General features: G+C 39.0%; 1 protein-coding gene across 3 annotated transcripts in view; it reads left to right on the top strand.

Annotated features, from left to right (window-relative positions):
* The first annotated feature begins 8,567 nt into the window (after positions 1-8,567).
* The window catches only part of RIC3 (RIC3 acetylcholine receptor chaperone), a 41,903-nt gene continuing 26,092 nt past the window's right edge, over positions 8,568-24,378 (top strand). For 2 of the 3 annotated variants that reach the window (XM_012803288.1, XM_012803281.1), the window contains exon 1: positions 8,571-8,694. In XM_012803288.1, the coding sequence (XP_012658742.1) occupies positions 8,571-8,694 (124 nt within the window). Of the gene's footprint in view, positions 8,695-24,378 lie in introns of all 3 variants that reach the window. The other variant, XM_003781076.2, reaches the window with a different exon arrangement.

Here is a 24,378-nt window from a genome sequence, read left to right as displayed (position 1 = left end):
GGCCTGGTGCTTTGGATGTACAGTTGCAAGAAATAGAAATCCAATTCAAGCAAGCTGAACACATTTAAAGGATAGGAGGAAAGTATTGGCTCACGTGGCTGGGAAGCATTCAGGGCAGCTTAGAGAATTAACTGGTGAGCAGGAGGAAGGAGAGTCTTTAGGGTTGAATGAAGACTCAGCACCATGGAGCTCACTGTCTGTCTCATTTCTGCTAGTTTTCTGCTGGCTTCACCCTACCCTTCAGACAGACCTACTCCACGTTGTGGAAAAAATAGTTGCTTGGAAACCCCAACTCTATATCTGGCTTAGTTTGGGCTCACTGCAAAGAAGATTCCAAGGCAAAGGTTTGGGTGTTGGAAAATGAGCCCAAGAATCATGATGAGGGATTGGGGAAGTGAGACAAAGAAGGGAAGAAGCCCCCAAAGGGTGTGCCAATGAGTGGCTACTGGGATGTCTCGAAAAGAATACGTGGAGGACCCCTCAGAATTGTCCCCCTGAGGAGCAAGGAAACACAGTATTTATCCATCACTTCTCTGCTCCATTCAGAGTTGCTCTGGGAGTGAGAACTCAGGAACAGGCCTAGCTCACTCCCCAGGCCAGAGCATGGCCTTATGCAGAGACATGATAGGACCTCAGCTTGCATACAGGAACTGTCTGCAGGTGATCTCAAGGGATATGGGTGAGTCACCTATAACATCCACTGCAACTCCTTCCAGTACCACAGCCCACAAAGCAGCCCCTTCTCCTCCAGCTCAAGAAACCCAGCAAGGGACCTGATCTATCAGGTATGTCTCATGCCCATCATGAGCCAATTACAGGCGCAGGGCACAAAGAGCTGCTTCCTAGGAAGAGAGGCAGAGTCATCTGTTGGAATAAAAAAGGTTCCCCTTGTCTTTTCCTCCACTCCTTTTAGAAACTAAAACCCCTTTTTATTGCTTAAGTACTGAGTCATAAGAAGGAGAAAGACCAGCCTTCTTCTGCCCAGCAACCAGGGCTCTGGCAGACACAAACCTGCCTGGTTTTCCAGTTTTCACCAACTGTGATCCCCTGCAGAAAGAAAACAGTCATTATCAAAAAGCCAATTGTCATTCTGCCTCTTTAGAAAAATTCCCATTAAAGATGAAGCAAATTTTAATTAGATTAAGTATCCAATTACTGTAATTACATTTTTAAAAAATTCACATCATGAAGAAGACCCTTTTTAAAAGGGTTACAGGAATAATTAGTGTATTCATATTAACCAAAATGTATTGGATAATATTTATACCCAGAAGACAAAGTACATTACACACATTTCACCTTTGGGGAAAGCTTGCAAATGTTTTGGAAGTGGCATGAATATTTATAGGAAAGAGTGTGCTTTAGCAAGATTATGTGAGGAAGCATTTAAATGCTCACCAATTTTTACCCAGGGGTAAAGTATACAGAAAATGTAGTGCAGAGATTATGGATATGCAAAGTGTGACTTAAGCGGGGAATTTCTATCAGTTTGCTTAATTAATTGGCGCCAAAGACTATTTCTCCTTATTCAAGGCAGAAAGGCCTAAGGTATCCAACTGTGACTTCTCTCTGCTCTGCATCCTCCAGGGACAGGAGCCAGTAAGGAGAGATGGTAGGAAAACAGTGGGGACATTCTCACCTTGACCACTCACCATCAGGAAACCTCTGTCCTTACACCCCTAACATTTGCCCATCCATCTCCAGATGGGTAGAACGTTAGGATAAGGAATATGGACCTCCTAGAAGTTTCATTCCAAAAGGTTTTCCTCTGAGATGCTTTTCCCTTTTCTGATTCCAATTTTCTTCCTTCAGACCTGCTTTTCAGCTGCAGTTACTGCGGCTGTTTCTGTCTCACACACAATTGCCTTTTGGGCTCCATCACATTTGCTGGCTCCGTGGGAGGGGGGCGGAACAGTTTCCATTTCACAGATGAGGAAACCGGGACCCAGAACTTGGAATAACTCCCAGAACCACACCACAGAGCTGGCGTAATAAGGAAGCTCCACTGCCACTGATCCCAGACCTGCATGGCCCCTGCTCTGCCTGCCAGGAAGCTGCATTGTGGCCATGCTCAATCTCAGGAGCATCCCACCTCTGCTGTCACCTAACCCATCAAAACAGGCAATCCAGGCACTGCTGTTCACTCCCATTGATAACTTCCAAGTTAAAGTTGGGCATGGGTATGTCTGATTGGGGAAACAGTTATGTATCTGCCTAGTGGCAGGAGAGGCCAGGAAATACAGTTTGCTGGATTCTACACTGGGAAAATGAGATTTTCACTGTGAATAACATCAAATGAAGAAAGGATATTCAAAATATTTTGGACATCCACAACTGGCAGATGTTTATCATATCCCCCCCACCATCACAGTTCTATCCACCTTTTAAAGCTCAAGTTCAATGTTCCCTCATCTGTTCTTCTAATCTCATCTGCCTTTGTTCCCTAACTCATTCATTCTGGACTTTGGAGTTACAGGCCTTGTTCCCTTCTCTCAATATTCTGGGCACTTGGGTCTCATTTCCCTGCTAACCACCTTGATTTCCTGCTTGTAGTAACATCTCTGATTTTCCACAATGTATTCTTCTCATTCTTCTCTCTGTTTTCAGAGCCCAAAGTATATCCTTGGAATCTCTTCTGAGATGGAAAAGACTCAGTCACAGGATGAATTAACTTTTTGAAAATAGCCAAGGTCATTGTGTATTAGTCAGGGTTTTCTAGAGAAATAGAACCAATAGGTTGTATATATGGAAAGGTTTATTTGAAAGAATTGGCTCATGTGATTTGGGAGGCTACAAGGTGAACCAACAGTCTGGAGACCCAGGAGGAGCTAATGTCATTCAAATCCAAAATTCAGTCTGCTACAGAATTCCCTTTTGCTCAATGGAGATTGGTCTTTTTGATATAGTCAGGCTCTCAACAGATTAGATGAGGCTGACCCATGTTATGGAGGGCAATTTGCTCTGCTCAAATTCAACTGATTCAAATGTTCACCTCATTCAGAAACACCTTCATAGAAACATCCAGAACAATATTTCTGGGCACCATGACTTAGTCAAATTCACACATAAAATTAACCATCACAGTCACCTACGGGATATTTGGTAGATAAGTGGGAGTTATCTTTAGTGGACAAAGTCAGTGGGATAAAAGACTCTTTAATGTGACTCTTCAAGGAAACTGATTATTGATTCTTGGAGAGACATCAAGTTGCTTGGAGCAGTGGTAGAATCAGTGTGTATTTGTGAAACCAACAGCTTCATATTTTAATAAATACTCACTGTGAACAAGTTTTGTGCTCAGCCACACCATAAGAAAAGTCTCCTATCTTCCTAAGATTTCCATTTAGGTGATAAGGCCCAAGAAACCCATGAGAAACAGAGTCCACAGGAGTTTAGTGAAAGGCAGAGTCATCATGGGTTGGTGTCTGGGAGACCTTCCTGCAAAGGGCTCACATTTGTGTGGGTGTTATATTTTAGGGAAGATTGGCTGTGAAAGGGGAGAAAAGAAGGAAATTGGATAAATGAGCCTCCTGAGAGAAGAAAACATGGAGTTCATACTGGCCCAGACAAGAAGGGTGATTTGGGGCAAAAGGCTGAATTCATATTCAATATATATATGTTCAGTGCAGGGGTTTGAAAGGGAGGCTGATGAGCTGGAACTAAATACAGCAGCTGAAAGGTCTCATTGAAGGCTTTTGAGCAAGAGGAGGACCCAGAGCTCAGACTCCAGACTGGTCTGAAGGGTGCAGCACATCGCGTAGGATTTGGGAGCCTGCGGGCAGGGAGTTTGTGAGAAGCCTACTGTTTTATGTCTATTTTCTTCCTTCTTGGTTTTCTTCCTCTTTTGTCTATTTTCTCTCCACCCCTCTCCTGCTTCTCTTCTATCTTATTGTTTCCATTTTGAAACTCTTCCTCCTCCAAATACCTTCCATGAGTTCTCTACCTGACTCTTTCTTTAGTTCTTCATAGCCTGTCTTCCAGGGAGGCTTCATAATTAGGAAATAAAGGAACAACTGGCAACAACAACAAATTAATCTCAGAAGAAGTTTATTCTATAATTTTTTATAAGTAAATGTGTGGGAATTAGATTTCACTCAACTTCCCTTTCACCCTGTAAGCACTCAATAAGTGGTCGATGTTAAACAAATTTTGACTTTAAATTTTGGTTGATTTCACAGACCAAGTCTTCCAACTCAAAATGATAAACATTCTGGGGTGCACTGTCCCCTACAGGCTGTCAGAGAGGAAGAGGAGACAAGAAAGCAATATATTTCTTAAACTCAGCATATGAAGGGGCTCGCTGTTACTTTTGAAGACCATTTCCTCTTTTCTGGCCAAAAGAGCTGGCAGGTACAGAAGAAACAGAGTGAGATGATGGAGGGAATCCTGGTCTGAGAGTTGAGTATTTCAATCCTGGTGCAGCCACAAATGATCAGGGTGATCCACTTCAGACCTTTCCCCCTTTGTAGGCCTCAGTTTTCCCTTCTCTCTAATAACAAGATAATTGAGGTAACTGATCCCTATAGAACTCTCAGTTTCTCCTCCCTTGCCTCCCTTTACCATTTTAGAATGGGTTCCTTAGAGACTGCCAGTCTCAGGGGATACTTTGGGGTTGCCAGGTCAAGCCCAGAATGCGCTGGTTGGAAGATGCCATTAGTCTCCAGGGAGAGAACAGGCAATCCTTGGTTCTCTTTAAGCTCCAAAGGGAGTTCCCTTTGGCAAACTGGAGTGATTTCCTCTTTGTTCATTTCCAAACCTTCACCACATTTGAAAAGTCCTCTCCACCAAACTCTTTCTCAGATAACAGCCTGAACACATCCTTTACCAAGAAGACTGAAGCAATGAAAAATGAGCCTCCTTGACTTGCTGTCACTCAACCACTTTCTGTATATGTGCCTGAACTTAACTCCCGTCTCCTCTCCTCTGAGCTGCTCCTTACTGCTGGGTTCTCAATGTCTGGCTCCAACATTTGCTTCAGAATCTGGGCCTTGCTCCAACACTGGTTACCTCTGGCTCCTATATTTTTCATCTCCCCTTTTTGGATATTTCTCCCTACATGTATAAACATGCTGTGTCTTCCCTTACAAAAGAAAAACCCTTCCTTAACCATTGACACTCAAGTTATCACTGGGTTTTTAATCTTTTCTTTTCATGCAAGTGCTATACAGAATGAGCTATACTTGCCATCTTTACTTCCTTGGCATTCATTCCTTCTTTCACCTCTAGCCATAAGACTTCTGATCTCAGTTCTCCACCAATATTTCATTTAAAAACAAAGAAAATCTTACTTCGAGGGTAAGACCCATATTTTTCAAGAGGGCTTGAATTATAGTGCATTCCTGACTGTGCAATGCCTCCAGCCACAAGACCCAGCAGCCTTCCCAGGTCCCAGCCCAAGCTGCTCCAGCTCCTTGCCCCACTACTCAGTACACATTTTACTCTGACTCTCCTTTCTACCTCTCTTTGACTTCTCAAACCTTCCATTCACTGTGCCTATGGGCTAAAGATCTGACATCAGAAAAATTTCTATTTCCTCTACTTCTTTGAAGTTTCTCTTAACTTTCCTGTTTTAATGAAAACTGGACTATTTGCTCTGGCCTCTGTTTCCCTTGCAGTTCTCTGTAAGGCTATTTTTCTTCCCATAGTTTAAACCTTGGGACTAGAATACGTGTCCAACTTGTTCCTCTTTGCTGCTTCCACAGTGCTTCTTCCCCTTTCTCCCTTAAAAACTGCAGCTACATAGAAGAGTATGTCTTCTGACTGTTCATTAAGTCCTGTGTTCCTGTCGCGTTCCAACCTTCCAGTAACTCCATATTCATTCATGATTTCAACACCAAGATCACTCTTCATTTCCACTCTATTTCTATCCTTATACAACGAAACTTCAACTTAATTGTGTAAGCTAGGTTTCCATTGTAGCCTCTTATTACTTTACATGAGCTACTCTTGCTAATGGACTGATGACTTCAACACTGCTTCTGCCCCAAATATCTCTTCTGAACTTCAGATCCATATATCCAACTGGATATCTCTATATGGATATTTCATGCAACTTCAAATTCAACTAGTCAAAATCTGCACTTATCGTCTTTCTCACAAATCTGATTCTTTTGTTCTCAAAATCTTATTATATAGAATGAATGTCTATCCCAGCCACCCACACCTGAATTTTAGGGGTTATTCTAGACTCCCCTGCACCTCTTAAAGGCAATGTCACTTCAGTCACCTCCTCCCTAAACTTTCCCATTGTTCAGGAATTCAGAGCTCCCTGCTTCAACTTCTTCAGAGAGTAAAATTGATAGCTTAGAGGGGCAAGTTCTGGAGTAAGTATGCCTAGGTTCAAATTATAGCCTCCAACTTACACTGTGTAATTGTTGGCAAAGTCACTTAAGCTTTCTGTTTATAAAAAGGATATATAATAATACTGCTTACTTTGTAAAATTGTTGAGAGAATCAGTTGAGTTATGATATGTAAGATCCCTGGAACATAGTAAGTACTCAGTAACTTTTAGTGATGTTGACAACATCAATGATAATAATGCCTGAGTAAAGCCAGTAGCGGCAACCACATGAATTGAGGAAAGAGATTTAGGAAAGAGATAACAACTTAACCAGACTTTCAACCAAACCTTCTGTATTTAGCTCCACTCTACACCCCTGCCTTTAAGGAAACCTGGTACCTCCAATTCCTGAGACTTTATAAGTTCCAAGGGGCATATGAATTTGTTTCTTATAAGCTTTCCCTCTGTCAGGTGCGCTACACCTGCATTATCCAATATGGGAGCCAATTTGCCACAATATTGAGCTGTTGAAATGTGACTGACTAGTGCTACACACTTTGAAATGATGATATTTTACATATATTGGTTTAAATAAAAATATTATTAAAATTAATTTTACCTATTTTTACTTCTAAAACGGGCTACTAGAAAATTTTAAATTACATACATGGCTGGCATTGTATTTCCATCAGACAGTGCTGTTGTGCATCTTACACAATTTTTTTTTTTCAGACAAAGTCTCACTTTGTCACTCTCAGTAGAGTGTGATCTCTTAGACTCAAGAGATCATCTTGTCCTCAGCTTCCTGAGTAGCTGAGATGCCAGGCACTTGCAATAATGCCTGGTTATTTTTAGAAAAGGGGTCTCTCTTACTGAGGCTGGTCTCCAACTCCTGAGCTCAGGTAATCCACCTGCATTGGCCTCCCAAAGTACCAGGATTACAGGTGTGAGCCACCACGACCAGCCTCATCTTCCACAATTTCGACATTTCTCATCTATTTTCATCTTTTCTACCATTCTCTTTAGTCTTGTAATTTATATATTTTATCTCTTTATTTTTTCATTTTTGGTATGTGTCTGGGGGAAACAAAGATAAATGCATCACATATACCATGTTTGATGGAAGTTTTATCTAACTTTTGGCAATCTAGCTTCTTCTTATATTTGCAGTCTCATCACTTTGTGTACAGTCACCAACTCTATGTCCTAGCTAACATGAATTACTGATAGTTTTCTGAACACATTAGGAAGCTTCAAGCTTTCATGCCTTTGCTTTTTTGCGCCCCTTTCAGGAATACCCTTCTAACCCTTCCCTCTTGTCTGCCTACTACTCATCCTTCAAAAACTAACTTGAAGTTTACCTTTTCTAAAGAGCTTTCCCCGACTCTTCCTCCTTCCAGTTCAGCTAGCAGAACACGCCCAGCATTTTCTTGTTTAGATATCTATTTTTCCCAAAAGGGAACCCATCTTGTTCATCAGATTCTGTTTGGGGTTTGATACATAGTGAAAACTAAATGTTTGTTAAACGATTGAATAAAGACAGCAATAAAGAATGGACAAATGGTAGAGGAAGGGTGGTGTGTCTTTGAGCTGTTCTTCAGAGAAGTTTTTCACAGGTGGAGAAGGCATCAGGGATTTTCCAGGTAGAGGGAACAAGATGAGTAACGGAGTATGAAAACAAGGAGTATGCCAGAGAAATAGCAAATCATCTAGCTTGGAAAGAGCATTAGAAGACAAGACTGTGCAGGGGCTTCAGATCATAGAGAAGAGTTTGACTGTTGTCCTGAAGATAAATGGGAGTTACTGAATAGTTTTAAGCGAGAAAATAAATGGTGTTTTAGGATTATTTCCTTTGGCTGCAGATGGAAAATTAATGTGAGGAGCATGAGTGGAAACTGGACTACTGAGTTCACTGCGGTAAGGAGGAAATGGAGTGCTCTAGGGGTGGGCGAGGCGCAGTGGTGTTAGTGCGAATGGAGGGAAGCGCACAGACAGCTAATGTGCAGGCGGTAGAATGCTCAGGCTTCCGGGACAGATGGACGTGGGGAGTAAGGAAGGAGGAGTTTCTGGTTAGTATGGGATGGCGCGGGTCCATTTACAGCGACGGGTAACCAGGCGGGAAGAGCTGGTCATCTCCGATGGTAGAGGTGGGGGGTCCGGAGGCTTCGCTCACCTTGTCCCTCGCGCCACGCCGTCCGCGCAGCCCGCGGTTCGCTTGGGAGCGGCCGCACGCACTGCGGTTCCGGTTCCGGTTCCCGCGAGAATCTGGACCTGTACCTCTGAGCAACCATGGCGTATTCCACCGTACAGAGAGTGGCCCTGGCCTCGGGGCTCGTCCTGGCTGTGTCGCTGCTCCTGCCCAAGGCCTTTCTGTCCCGCGGAAAACGGCAGGAGCCGCCGCCGGCACCCGAAGGTAAGCGTGGGCGGGCCAGTCCTGATGCAGACGAGTGTCGAGACGCTGCTCGAGGGAGGGTGACCCTGGAAATCCCAGTCCCCACCGAAATACCCGCTAAACGGGTCAGAGAGTACCGATGAGAAAACGTTTTGGGCGGGGCAAGCCCGACGGTTCCGATGGCAGTGGGCGGCGGCCCAGCTGGGTTCTGCTGCAGGATGGGCCGGGAATGTGTGCATACTTGCTGGGCATCCTCTAGGCGGCCTCGCACACACCCGTTTGTTCTTTGTCCCTTCCCTCTTCCCCTTCCTGGCCGAACTCACCTTGTCACCATCTGTTCAAGTGCTTTGAGTCAGAAGGGTTGCGGGTTGGGTTTCCCACTTTGGAGTTCCTGTGTACTTTCTGCTTTGCTTTTGTATGAACTAAAGTCAGTTGGAAGGAGTATTGTTAAGCTTAATTGGTTGTGTACTTTCAACTTGGTGTTGGGCACTCACTGCTTCAGGCTCTTGTAATATAACTTGAAGATTTTAATAACCCACAATTCAGTTACTAAAGTGTACATGAAAAAATTATTACGTTCCCCTTACTTAAACGTTATTTGTTAATCTTTTGTTATCGGCATGATGTGCGTGGTATTTAAAAATCCATCCCCTCGACTGTATTCAGAGGCTTTTACGGAATGAACGTAAGGCATGGTGCTGAAGTCTGGGAAAAGGCACCAGAACACAATTCTCCGTAGGTCGTGAAGCTCTCCTGCTAACTTTCTTCTGTAAATTATTTCTGTAAATTTCTTGAGACTTGGTTTTACAGTCTGCAAATACTTCCAGTAGTGTTCAACCTATTGAATGCTGGACAGCTCCTTTTGAACTCTAATACACTTCCCTCTAATATGCCCATTGACTGTAGTTCTATTCTCCTGAACATCATAGATATCAGTACTGTAAACTTAAAGCACCAAGTTCTAGGGGTACAGAGTAGACTGAACACATAATTCTGTTTACAGAATTGCTTAATAATCTTTATGCTTGTAAGACTATATACTTGGAAGAGACTTCTAAATATTTTTGCATATTTGGTCTTTTTTTTTCTTTTTGTCTTGTTGCAAAATCCCAAAGTTTTTACTTACTTTGTCTAATGATACTGTCTGTCTTGAAGAAGAGTAAATTCTTGATGATCTTGAACAGTGAAGTAGTTTTTTACTGAGCTGAATTGCCATTATGGTGAATTATCTTGAGGAAGTACTATTGAATCATGCATGGGGGACACTGTTCTGGCTGTTGTAGAAAGTATAAAGTGGAGATTAGACATGACTCCTTTCCTAGAGAGCTCAAGTGCTGGTAATCAGTGTTCTTATCTTAGAATCTTTGTACTTTCAGTTTTCTTTGTTCCTGAAGTGCTCTTCTCTCAGCTGCCTTTTTATGTTTCAAGTTTCTGCTCAAATATAACCTCCACCAAGAGACTTTCCCTGATGACCTACCTAAAATAACTTTCTACTGCCATCATTCCCTATTCCATTATGTTGTTTTATTTTGTTCCTTGTGGGCATCATTTTATGATATGAATTTTTTTTAACCTGTTTGGTTTTTGTCTCCATCTTCTACCATGTTTCCCCGAAAATAAGACCTACCCAAAAAATAAGCCCTAGCAGGATTTCTATGCATTTGTTAAATATAAGCCCTACTCCCATAATAAGACCTAGTGATGGGTGTGGCTGTGCAGTGTATAGTTTGCCATGCATTTCATCTGCCACAGCTCCTTTCTCTGAGCTCTTCACACTTGCACGGGTGCCGGTGTGGTAACTCAGGTCATAGGCATCCTATTGCACATGTGCAAATGGCTAGGGGAAAGGAGTTCATGCATCACTAGCACCAGCCCCGCCAACAGGGTTGGCTCCCCCTGTCAGGTTCTAGAAGAAGATGACTTCACTGTATTTGAATAAATGCAGATTTTTGTATTATACTTAACAGAAATAAGACATCCCAGGCAGCGCCTGTGGCTCAAAAGAGTAGGGCCCCAGCCCCATATGTTGGAGGTGGCGAGTTCAAACCCAGCCCTGGCCAAAAACTGCAAAAAAAAAAAGAAAAATGACATCCCCTGAAAATATGCCCTAGTGTGTCTTCTTGAGAAAAAAATAAATATAAGACAGTGTCTTATTTTTGTGAAACATGATAGAATATAAGCTCCACAAGGGCAAGGACTTTGTCTTGTTTGCCACTATTTCTTTCCTTTTTAATTTTTTATTTTTTTGAGACAAGAGTCTTAAGCTGTCACCCCGGGTAGAGTGCTGTGACGTTACAGCTCACAGCAACTTCCAACCTTGGGCTCAAGCGATCCTCTTGCCTCAGTTTTCTCTATTTTTAGTAGAGATGGAGGTCTTGCTTCTGCTCAGGCTGGTCTTGAACTCATGAGCTCAAGCAGTCCACCCATCTTGGCCTCCCAGAGTGCTAGGATTACAGGCATGAGCCACCTTGCCTGGCCATGAATTTCCTTTTTCTGCATTATAAGTTACCAAAGTAGTATAAACTAGGTGGGAACATACCTTCAATGATAAATTCCAGTAAATGAAATTTTGCAACTAAAATTCTTTCTCTGGTACACTGACATTTTTAAAGCAACGAGTCCTAATACAAACTGCATTTCTCTCTAGGAAGGCACACATATTATTGGTACATATGCCCCCAATTTGAGTATCAATAAAGAGAATTCACAAGACCAGAAACCCCAGCTTTGAAGAAAGGAAAAACCCTGTTTTATTGAAATTTCTTAAAGTTTATGTCATTAATAGCTTCCATTTTTGCCCATTTGTATGTATGAATCAAGTTTTATTGGAATTTAAGAAAGGTCCCATTAGAGGTGGCAGATTTTTTTTTTTCTGGTAACAGCTTTCTTGGGATCTAATTTATATGCCATGTAAGTCACCCACTGTAGAGTGTACAATTCAGTGATATTTAGCAGATTTACAGAATTGTGCAACCATTACCACAATCAATTTGAGAACATTTTGTTATCCCCCAAAATACCTTTTTTTCTTTTTTTTTTTTTATTAAATCAACTGTATGTTGATTCATTTATGGGGTTCAGTGTACTGATTTGATATACAATGTGAAATGCTTATATTGAAGTGATTAACACATCCATCACCTGTTTACTTATTTGTTGTGGTAAGACAATTATACTCTTTTCTTAATAGTTTTGAAATGTATCATTGCATTATGCACATTAGGTGAGATCCCCTCAATTAGCCTCCTTCCTCTTGCCATATTTCCTCCCCTCACTCTCCTTTTCCCTTCTCCTTTCTGGACTATAGTTATGTTTTACCATTTGTATGAATGCGTAGGTGATTATATATTGATTTTACAGCAGTATTCAGAACATTGGATACATCGTTTTCCATTCTTGAGATAGAATGGAAGAATATATTCCAGCTCCATCCAGGTAAACGTAAAAGATGTGAAGTCTCCATTTATTTTTATGGCTGCATAGTATTCCATGGTATACATATACCACAATTTGTTAATCCATTCATGGATTGATGGGCACTTGAGTTGTTTCCATGTCTTGGTGATTATGAATTGGGCTGCAATAAACATTCTGGTGCGGATGTCTTTGTTGTAAAATTGTTTTTGATCATTTGGGTATATACCTAGTAGAGGAATTGCAGGATTGAATGGTAAGTCTGCTTTTAGTTCCTTGAGTATTCTCCAAACTCCTTTCCAAAAAGGTCATATTAGCTTGCATTCCCGCCAGCAGCTTAGAACTGTTCCCTTCTGTCTGCATGCATGCCAACATTTGTAGTTTTGGGATTTTGTTTTGTGGGCTAATCTTACTGGAGTTAGATGATATTTCAAAGTGGTTTTAATTTGCATTTCTCTGATGATTAAAGATGATGAACATTTTTTCATGTGTTTGTAGGCCATGCTCCTGTCTTCAGAGAACTTTCTGTTCCAGTCTCTTGCCCACATAAAAATGAGGTTATTTGTTCTTTTCTTATTGATTAGTTTGAGTTCTTTGTGGATTCTAGTTATCAGATCTTTGTTGGAAGCATAACCTGCAAAAATCTTCTCCCATTCTGAAAGTTGTCTATTTGCTTTACTTACTGTGCTCTTAGCTATGCAGAAGCTTTTTAGTTTGATCAGATCCCAGTTAAGTATTTTTGGTGTTGCTTCAATTGCCTGGGAAGTCCTTCTCATAAAATATTCTCTCAGGCTGATTTCTTCAAGCATTTTCCCTGCACTTTCTTCTATTGTTTTAATAGTTTCATGTTTTAAGTTTAAATCTTTTATCCAGTGAGAATCAATTTTTTGTTAATGGAGAAAGGTGTGGGTCCAGTTTCAGTCTACTACAGGTTGCCAGCCAGTTCATCCAGCATCATTTGTTAAATAGGGAGTCTTTCCCCCACTGAATGTTTTTGATAGGCTTATCAAAGCACAAATGACGATTGGTAGCTGAGTTCATCCCTTGGATCTCTGTTCTGTTCCATAAATCTATCGCTCTTGTTTTTTGTGCCAGTACCATGCTGTTTTGATCAGTATAGATTTATAATATAGCCTGAAGTCTGGTAATGTGATACTTCCTGATTTGTTTTTATTTCTGAGTAATATATTGGCTATTTGAGGCTTTTTCTGATTCCGTATAAAACAAGGCACTATTTTTTAAAGCTCTTTAAAGTATGACAATGGTGCTTTAATAGGGATTGCATTAAATCTGTAGATTGCTTTGGGTAATATAGACATTTTAATGGAATTTAATTCTACTCTTATGGAAAACTCTTAAATCAACATTTAATAATGTTGATTCTTCCCAGCCATGAGCATGGTATGTTTTTCCATTTGTTAACATCTTCAGCTATTTCTTTTCTCAGAGTTTCATAATTGTCTTTATAGAGATCTTTCACATCCTTTGTTAGGTAAATTTCCAGATATTTCATCTTCTTTGGCACTACTGTAAAAGGAATAGAGACCTTGACTATATTTTCAGCTTGACTGTTGTTGGCATATATAAAAAGCTACTGATTTGTAAGTATTAATTTTGTATCCTGAGATGCTACTGTATTCCTTGATCACTTCTAAGAGTTTTTTAGTTGAGTCCAGTTGCTTTCTGTGGGTCCCAATAGGACCAGAAGAAATTCTTGGAACAGCCTCCTTCCTGGGGTTTCCAAACGCACTGAGGAAGGCACAGGAGAAGTAGATGTCGGGTTTGAACTAGTGATGGGATCTCTTAGGAATCCCTGGCCATTTGGGGAAGTTACTACAGCTAGGAGAGCTGGAGCTGTCTGACAGGTTTTACACAGTTGGGGGTTGTCTTACAAATCTTCAATCCTGCTTACCACAGATCTTGAATCCTGGATGATGGCTCCCAAATATGATACTGGAATTTCTTCAGAAGGTCCTTGGTCTCAGGGATTCAGAGATGAAGTCATTGCTCAATGAATTTTTTTTTTTTTGCATCCTTGTCAAAAATCAGTTAATTGTACACATAAATATGACAGTTTATTTCTTTATAATCCTATTTTACCACTGATCTGTGAACCCAGATAGGATTTTATTAGACAGAAAGGAATATAGACGCAATAAAAAAGGCACCAGAGTCTCTGGCAAAGGGGAAAACAAATCTCCCAAAAAACCTTTTAGTCATACAAATCCTCCACTCAGCTCTCCAGCATAGGCAACTGTGATCTACTTTCTGTCTCTGTAGATTTGCCTGTTATGGATATTTCATATGAATGGAATCATTTAATATATTATTTTATGCTTCGTTCACTTAGAATAATGTTTCCATGTTGTAACTTACATCAGTATTTCATTCCTTTTTATGGATGAATAATCACATGTTTTATCATGTGAATATCCCACATTTTATTTATCTGTTCATCAGTTGATGGGTTGTTTTTCTTTTTAGCCATTATGAATTAATGTTTTTGTACAAATTTTTGTGTGGACTTAATATTTTAATTTCTTTTAGGTATATATATATGTATATATATATTTGGAAAATGTGAGCATTCCATTGTGGCTGGAAATTAAGAGTAGAATTTCTGGGTCATATGTTTATTGTATGTTTAACCTTTTGAGGAACTGTCAGTCCAAAATGCACCATTTTACACTCCCTACAGCAGTGTATAAGTTTCTCTATATTCAGTTTCTCTATATCTTGTCTTGATTATAGTGGATGTGATGTGATATCTCATTGTAATATTATTTGCATTTCCCTGATGACTAAGGACATTGAGCATCTTCTCATGTGTTTGTTTGCTATTTATATATCTTTTTTGGAGAAATGTCTATTCAGGTCCTTAATCCATTTTTAAATTTGGGTTACTTGTCTTTATACTGTTGAGTTGTAAGAGTTCTTTGTATATTCTAGATACAAATATATATTAGCGATTATCAAATATATAATTTAGAAATATATTCTCCCATTGAGTGAGTTGTCTTTACTTTTTGATGATGTCCTATGAAGAAGAAAAGTTTCAAATTTTGATGAAGTCCTGTTTACTATCTTTTTGTTGCTTCTGCTTTTGGTGTCATATCTAAGACAAATTACTGCCAAAGCCAATATGATCAAAATTTATGCATGTTTTCAAGTTTGATAGTTTTAATGCCGCAGTTAAATCTTTGATCCTTCTGAGTTAATTTGTTTGTATTGTGTAGCGTAGGAGTTCAACTTAAGGTGGATATGCAGTTGTCCCAGCGCCATAGTTGAAAAGACTAGTCATTTCTCAATGAATTTTTTTTTTACATCCTTGTCAAAAATCAATTAACTGTACACATAAATATGACAGTTTATTTCTGGACTCTGAGTTCTATTCCACTGATCTGTATACCTGTCCTTAATGCCAGTACCATACTGTTTGATTACAGTAGGTTAATAAGTTTTGAAATTACGAGGTATGAATCCTTCAACTTTGTTCTTCTTTTTCAAGATTGTTTTGGCTGTTCTGAATCTTGTAACCCAGCATTTTCATATGAATTTTAGGATCACCCTGTCAATTTCTGAAGGAAAAAAAAGCCAGTTGGATTTTGATAGAAATGTGTTGAATCAATTTGGGGAGTACTGCCATCTTACCAATTCTTTTCTTTTAATTCTTTTTCTTTTTTTTTTTTTTTGAGACAGAGTCTTACTTGTCACCCTTGGTAGAATGCTGTGGCATCATAGCTCAAAGCAACCTCAACCTCCTGGGCTTAAATGATTCTTTTGCCTCAGTCTCCCAAGAAACTGGGACTATAGGCACCTGCTACAGCACCTGGCTATTTTTAGAGACAAGAGTCTTGCTCTGGCACAGGCTGGTCTGGAACCTGTGAGCTCAGGAAATCCACTTCCAAGTGCTGGGATTACAGGCATGAGCCACCACACCCGGCTCAATACTTTTAATCTATGAACTGGCTACCTCCTCCCCCTGTTCCTTGAATGTGCCAGGCATGTTTCCACCGCAGGACCTTTGCATATCCATTGTCTTTTTCTTAATCTTCTACATGTCTTCACTCAAATAACATCTCCTGATGCCTTCTCTAGCCACTCTAGCTAAAATCTTAATGTACCCCCAATAAATCCTATCCTTTCTCTCCTGCTTTATTTTTTTTCCTTAGTATTTATCATTAGCTTGTTTGTTGTCTTTTTTTCCACTTAGAAAAGAGGCTCCATGAGGTTGAGTATGTTTGTTTTTTGTGGCTGTATATTCAGCTTTAGATCAGGCACATTCAGTAATTGTTTATTGAATAAATGAAAGAATGACTGAGTGAATCAATGAATGCTGCCTCTGAGGGATCATGACTTCCTCTATTAGCATTTGTAAGCTGCTGCCATATTATTATTGCATTAATTATAGTTACAAAAATTATCATGCTTCCATATGATAGACTATTTTGATGGATCCAGTAAATTATGTTCATGATGAGTTTTAAGTGACATGGGGACTTTGTATGATACAAGTAAAAAGTAAAAATACATATTTACTAGTAAGAAATATGTAAAGATTTTAACAATAGTTATTTCTGGATCATGGAATTATGGGTGAGTATTATTCTTTACCTCTTTCTGTACTTTCTCAGTTTTCCATAGGGATGCATTTCTTTTATGATCAAAAAAAAATACACTCCATCAAGAAGAAAGGAAGAATTTTTCTTAGAATTTAACCCCAAGTGCTACAACATACTCACTTCTCTTAGTTGGTAGAATGCACCATCCACTTTCTAGTTTCTGCACTGGAATAATAGTTATCTCCATCTTCAAAGACTTCTCTTTATACTAACATAGTTTCTTTTATAATTTTCTTTAGTTCACTTAACTTATTTGCAAAATTTCCCAGTCTTTTTGTGAGAAATTATTTAGTGAATTGATCTGAATTTATCCTTCTCTGGGACTTTACTTATTTTTCCTCAGGATTGTTAATTCTCCTCCATTTAATACAAAATTCATTCCCTTTGATAGAAAGTATTGAAATAAAATAGAGGCTGAGAAGTTCTGTTTTCTTAGAATTATATTTTATCATGCGGAAAATTGCCTTTTTCCTCTAAACATCACCAAAAATACCCTTTTGCTTTCGTTAGCCTTTGTAGAACTTAATTCATTTTGATCTTTTCTTCCTCCTGGGGCTTTTCTCAGTCTTGCCACTCTTTGTATTTATCTTTTCTGTCCTTTGAGAAGAGCAACCCATACATCTGTTTTTTTTTTTTTTTCCTGCATTTCCTACATGCCTGAATTTTTTTTTTTTTTTTGAGACAGAGTTTCACTATGTTGTCCTTGGTTGAGTGCCATGATGTCACAGCTCATAGCAACCTCAAACTCGTAGGCATAAGTGATTCTCTTGCCTCAGCCTCCCAAGTAACTGGAACTACAGGTGCCCGCCACAATGCCCACCTATTTTCTTTTCTTTTCTTTTTCTTTTTTTATTAAATCATAGCTGTGTACATTAATGCAGTCATGGGGTACAGTGTGCTGGTTTTATATACAATTTGAAATACTTTCGTCAAACTGGTCGGCTATTATTGTCATCATTTAGCAAGACTGGGCCGGGTTCAAACCTACTAGGCCGGGTGTATGTGGCCAGTGTCCTAACTACTGAGCTATGGACACCAAGCCTTGCCTGAGAATTTTTGAAATACCCAAACAGAAATGCATTTAAGAGGTTTTTTTTTCTTAGAGTGGGTCTCATGCCATGGGATTGTGTATCTGTTTTAGAATTTCCTAAGTCTGGCTTTCTAGAGCCTGTGCCAAATAGCTTCTCCTTCGTTATTGCAAACACTAAGGTAGTGTGATGTCATTCTCCTAGTGTTCTCCTTTCATTTCACCAACCAGTTACTTCTTTGGTCAGAGTATATATCTGTATGTATCCGCTGGTCACCTTATGTATCTGTGGAACATAAAAGTGCCAGCACACTAGCTCAAGAACTTGTTCATTGTTCCACCGTTACATAAATGAGACTTTGAATAGGTGCCAGGGTAGATGACAAGGTGCTGCTTCTGTGTGTTAGCTTTGTGGGGGGTTCTATTCACCACCCCAACTTGTCTGGGAAGCTTTAATGCTCCCACAAGAGCATTGTGTCTGGGCATGTCTCCTGCTCACTCTACCTGAATAGCTTATAAATAGGGTTCCTTATGAGCCCCTCCTCAGGGGCCTTGTTACTCTGGAATAGCTCAGACTGTCACCATGTTCTCCTCAACCAAGTCTTGTCCCACTGAGTCTTGATTGATCTCCCTGAGATGGGAAAATACATGCACACAGAAGTATATACATACATGTGTGATGCATACCCACACATTTATTTGTTAACTTAAATTAGCTCCTTACATGTTGGTATGCAGGTGCCTGAAGACAAATGTGTATTTTGGTTGCTTACCATAGACTTGTATTTTCTCCTAATAAAACACAAGACATCTACTCTAAGGAGTGTTTAAAGGAGGGAGAGATTAGGAAATTATTTTCAAAGGATCATTTTTCTGTTCATATGTGATGGAAATGAACAGAAAACAATCGGAGACAACTTGAGAACCTGTGAATGCATGTAAATTAGACATTTTTTCAAGTTCAGAAATTTACATATAAGTGAGTGGGAGTGGAACACCTTGATCAGTCATCCTAATTGCCATATTCTATTTCAGAAACTGTGAAATTGAAAACTGGCAGGATTATGAAGTAAAAAGCTATTTTTAGCCTGGTGAGTGACTGGGCTGGTTCTTGAGATAACAGTAAGGCCAGCAGATACAGTGTATTTCATCCTGAGGAGTTCAACAAAGAGTACAGCATGCAAAGTCCCGAGCATGCCCTGTGGGGGCCCCAAACATAAATAAAATTCTAGACCTTAACTCAAGAAATTCTTAGTTTGTTCTCCAGTCAGAGACTACCAGGTACATTCCTACTTGGCTGAGAATTTTTTTTCTTTTTGAGAAAAAATTATACATATCCATAGTTGAACAAGTTGGGGTTAATACTTGTTGCAGCAAAGGAAGATGCATACCTTGGGGAATCGTGGGGTATCTCAGTAAGACAGTGTGACAAGGTTAGAAAAGGCCTTTTTATAGAATTCGGGTTTGTGTTAAGTGACTTTGAGGAAGTTTTAAGGATGCAGGGCTTTGTTCTGGATTGAATGCTGTCAGGAAGTAGAGCAAATTCTATGACTGGGTACCTTAATAGAGTTTATCTAAAGGGAGGGCATACTAGAGAAAGACTGAGGTTGTCATTGATAAGGAAGCAGCAGTCCCTCATGCTGTGTGACCCTAGGGGTAATTTGGTATTTTGTGGCTTGCAGAGTATTCATGTTTTGTCTATGTTTAGACAGATTACAGACTGGTCTCATGTCTGCTTTGATCCATTATGGTCACAGAATGGCCTTGTCTGATGTTGATGTTCTGAAATTTAACAGGAGAGCACAAAGATTTAGGTGTGGGTCCCAAGCCAGCCAGCTTACAGCAACACCAACACCTAACTGATAGTACCAGGCCAACTTCAGAGGCTGCTTTCGTTCTTCTCAGATATGATTTATAAGTTTCAGTCAGCACCAAATAAAATTAAGTCAAAATGGTACTTAGTGACAGATATTACCTGTTCTGTTCCCCGGTTCATCTAAGTAGAGGCTGTAAGATACATAGATGCAGCTTTTAAATAAGGCCAAGTGTGGTAAGAGTAATTAACGAGGTTCAAGCAGAGTGTTTTAAGGGCATGGGGGTGGCATGAGAAAATGCTTTGGGGGGTGTGGGCAGTATTTAGTCTGAGCCTTGAAGGATTGGCTGAATTTAGATATATGTGGACTTGGGAAGAAAGTAAAACCACTGGAAGGCAGGAAGGCAGAAGTCAGGCTTAAAACATGGTGAGAAGCCTAGTTTGGCTGAATCGGTGGTATGTGATGGGAAAGTAGTGTGAGGGGGTACTTTTTGGGTTAGATTGTGGAATTTAGTTGTTTGGGAATTCATTCAGTTTGTGGGGAGATAAATCGGAATTTGTTAAGTATATACTGTATGTACGGAGTAATTTGTATATATGATCTTATTTTATCTGTAATTCTTATAACAACTCTGAAAAGTAGATAACATTACACCCATTTTACAGATGATGAGCATGAGCTCAAGAAAGGTTATAGTTGGAGGAACAGCCATCATCTTAATCAATAACTGGCTGAAAAGATGGTACTCATTCTGATTCCTCATGGTACTTGCTCTGCAGAGTTGCTACCTACATTCTGCTGTAACATAGCCTCTTGTCAGTAGAAACCACTGATGAGAGATTTTGATGAGACAAATGGCAAGACCAGTTAGTATAATGCTGTAGGAAGATAACTATGATAACACAGCAGTGATAGTTGATGTACACTGAATGTATGGATTAGGCTTTGTGTTAAGCAACTAAGACACATAATTATCTCTTTTAGTAATATATAGGATAGATTAGGAATGAAGAGGTTGATAAAAGATGAAAAAAAGATCTGGATAAAATAGCAGAAAACATGAAAGCAGTGAGCAGCAGAGATGAGTTAGGTAGAAGGGGAATGTAACAAGATGGAGCCCTTAAAAGAAACTGGTGAGGAAGAAAGAAACTGTTACAGCTTTTGTCATGGCTCCCACTTTAAGTAACACTGAATTAAATAATGGCCTCTACAGCTTCCTCAGTGTTTAGGGACAAGCTTATATATATGAAGGAATTGGCCCTGTTAAGACCTTTCTTGAACTATTGTAATAAAAAGTACAAACACATCTAGTTCCTTATTGATTTATTTGTCCCAAGAATGAAATGCTGCAGATTTCATTTAATGTTGCTTTCAGAAGGCTTTTCTGTTAACAGCACTGGAGTTTTTAGCAATACGTATGGTTATTAATAAGGGAAAGTAGAGCCTCACTCTGTAAATTCCATTAATGTTAAGTTTTTATCAAGCTTAAATGATATGGGAAGTGAAATTTGAATAATTAGGGAAACCGAAATTTGGGGAAAGATTTCAATAAACAATTAAGATTCAGTTAAATTCCATTTAATATTTAAGTACTTATAGAGATAGTCATGCAGCATTTTTTACATCGGAAAACCTGCAGTTTTAATGTTCTAATATCTTTATTCTGATCTCTTTAGTTATTTTTTAAAGCAAAATTAAAAAAAAAACAACCCACAAATCCCATTTGTAAAGTAGGGCATTTATAATAGTGAAAAATTAAAAATAACAAATTGTGATATGGTCACATAACGAGAAGCTATATAGCAGTCTGAATGAATAACTAGAGCTCTACATATCAACATGAATACGTTTTTTTTGCCAAAATATTGATCCCCACCTAGAAAAAAAGGCAAAAAAGAGAAGTTGCAAAAGCATGAGTACAGTTTAATCCCATAGTACAAAGGATTTTTTTTATTGTGATAACATATATATAGCTAACTACTTTTATGTATACATTCAGTGACATTAAGTACATTCACATTGTTGGGCAGCCATCACCACCATCTATCCATAATATAAAGGTTTAAAACATTTGAAACAATATCATTTACAGATGCAAACTTACATAGTAAAGTCTATAAGTATACATTTAAAAAATAAGCCCCAAACTCAGCATTATGTCTATCTCTGAGAGGGTTTAAGAGGAAGTATACACAAGAGATTTCTGTTATATTCAGGTGGTAGATATGCATGTGTCTATATATTATTGTTTATACTTTTGTACACCTGGCATATTTCACAATTTAAAAATTTTTCTTTTGTAAAAACTCACTTTTACTAGAAATTTACAAATGTTTTACAGTCAGTTACTTTTTAAACATTCTGTGCTATTCACTTCTAAGAAGCATGGTGATAGGGAGATTGAAGAGGTGAGGTTGTTTCCCATTGAGGCCAGTGAATTTTACTAAGAGAAAAAACTCTTTCATTCAGTTTTCTGACCCCAGCCTACCATTTCAGGTATACCCTTCATCACAAGTGGCTGAGGTTGTCTCAATCCTAAAGGTCTAAAAGAACGAATCTACAAGGGAAAGAAATACAGGAAGAGAACAGACTTTAGAAGCTGGAAATGAGTTCCATTTTTAGGTTTGAGATGATAGACATACGAAAAGACATACACAATACACTAATTGAATTTAGAGATAAGAGACACAAATGCAGGGCCAGGTGCAGTGGATTCCTGTAATCCTAGTGCTCTGCGAGGCTGAGGTGGGTGGATTGCTTGAGTTAAAGAGTTTGAGACTAGCCTGAGCAACAGCCAGACCCCATTTCTGAAAAAATAAAAAAATAGCCTGGCATTGTGTCAAGCACCAGTAGTCCTAGGTAGTAGGGAGACTGAGGCAGGAGAATCACTTAAGCTCAAGAGTTTGAGGTTACTGTGCGCTGTGATGCCATGACACTCCACTGGGGGGGGGGGAGGACAAAGACACAAATGCTCAGGGGAAAAGTCAGTTTTGGAAATTATAATGGGCTCATTGAGAATAAATGAGTTTGTCAAAAGAAAAAGAATAAACAAAGAAAAAGTTGAGACAAAATCTTGGGAGAATGGATTAAAGAAGAACCAGGAAAGAGACTGAGAAGGATAGATTGAAGGACCAGTGGGAAAAGTAATGTGTCATAGAGATTAAGGCAGGGAAGCTTGGCAAAGATTTATTCAGACTAATCCAAGTTTTATTGAATGATCGGTATGTGATAACATTCTTGTGTTGTAGGGAAGTCTTGAAAGTGAGCACTGAGGAAATGCCATTGGAGTTAATGGTTAAGGTAGAGTTACCATGTCATTGTAACTATATTCCTTGTCTGTAAACTCTTTAAAGATAAGGACTCTGTTTTATTTGTCATTTTAGCCTGTGTCTGACACAGTGACTAGCAAATTGTTAAGTGTTCACTCTTTCCCCCAACTTCCCATCCCTCTAAATCACTAAGTCTTTTCTGTCCCTATAGACTTACTTCCCTGTTGTGCATATTTCATATTAATTGAATCTTATGCAGTATTTCATGAGTGACATTCTTTATTTAACATAATGTTTTCAAAGTTCACCCATGGTGTAGTGTGTATCAGTATTTCATTCCTTTTTATGGCTGGATAATGTTCTTTTTTATTAAATCATCACTGTGTATATTAATGCATTTATGGGGTACAATGTGCTGCTTTTATATACAATTTTGCTTACATCAAACTGGTTAACATAGCCTTCACTTCACTTACTTAATTGTTGTGTTAAGACATTTATACTCTATGGGATAATATTCTGTTATATGGATATACCGCATTTTGTTTACCTGTTCATTCATCAGTTCAATAGTTCAACTCTTGTGTGCAAGTTTTTGTGAGCATATTCTTCTTGGGTATATACCTAAGAGTAGGTCATACGATTACTCTATGTTTAACCTTTTGTGGAATTGCCAGACTGTTTTCCAAAGTAGCGACAATTTTAACATTCCCACCAGCAGTGTGTGAGAGTTCTTTTTTTCTCTACATCATTCCAACACTTTTGTCTTTTTGAGTATACCATCCCAAGGACAGTGAAGTGGTATCTCCTTGTGAGTTTAATTTGCATTTTCTTGATGACAAAGGGACATTTTTTCATGTGTTTATTGGCTGTTAGTATAAAGAAGTATCTTACCTTTTCAGATCTTTTACTCATTTTTAATTGGGTATTTGTCTTTCAGTTTTTGGATAGTAAAGATTCTTTATATGGTTTAGATACTAACCCTTATCAGGTATATTTTTTCCCATTTATTGTGGTGTTTGTGTTTCTTGATGATGTCATTTGCAGAACAAATGTTTTAAGTTTTGATGAAGTCATATTTACCTACTTATTGTTTGGTTATTTGTGCTTTTGGTATTACAGCTAAGAAACTGTTGTCTAATTCAAGATCAAGTGAAGATTTATGTTGGTGTTTTCGTCTAAGATATTAAAGTTTTAGCTCTTATATTTAGGTCTTTTATCTATTTTTTTTTTTTTCTTTTTGAGACAGTGTCTCACTATGTTACCCTTGGAAGTGTGCCGTGTCATCACAGCTCACAGCAACCTCAAACTCTTGGGCTAAAGGATTCTCTTGCCTTAGCCCTAAGTAGCTGAGACTACAGGTACCTGCCACAATGCTGGCTTTTTTTTTATTGCAGTTGTCATTGTTGGTTAGCTGGACTGGGAGGGGCTTGAACCTGCCAGCCTTGGTGCATGTGGCTGGCGCCATAACCACTGTACTACAGGTGTTGAGCCAGTTTTATCTATTTTGTGTTAATTATTGTATATGGTGTGATAGGGAGTTTTTTTTTTTTTTTTTT

This window comes from Otolemur garnettii, unplaced genomic scaffold (genome assembly GCF_000181295.1).
Source record: "Otolemur garnettii isolate 467f Iridium unplaced genomic scaffold, OtoGar3 scaffold00001, whole genome shotgun sequence".
NCBI classification, from domain to species: Eukaryota; Metazoa; Chordata; class Mammalia; order Primates; family Galagidae; genus Otolemur; species Otolemur garnettii.
The sequence above is the reverse complement of the archived record's forward strand: the minus strand, read 5'-3'. Positions and strand labels throughout refer to the sequence as shown.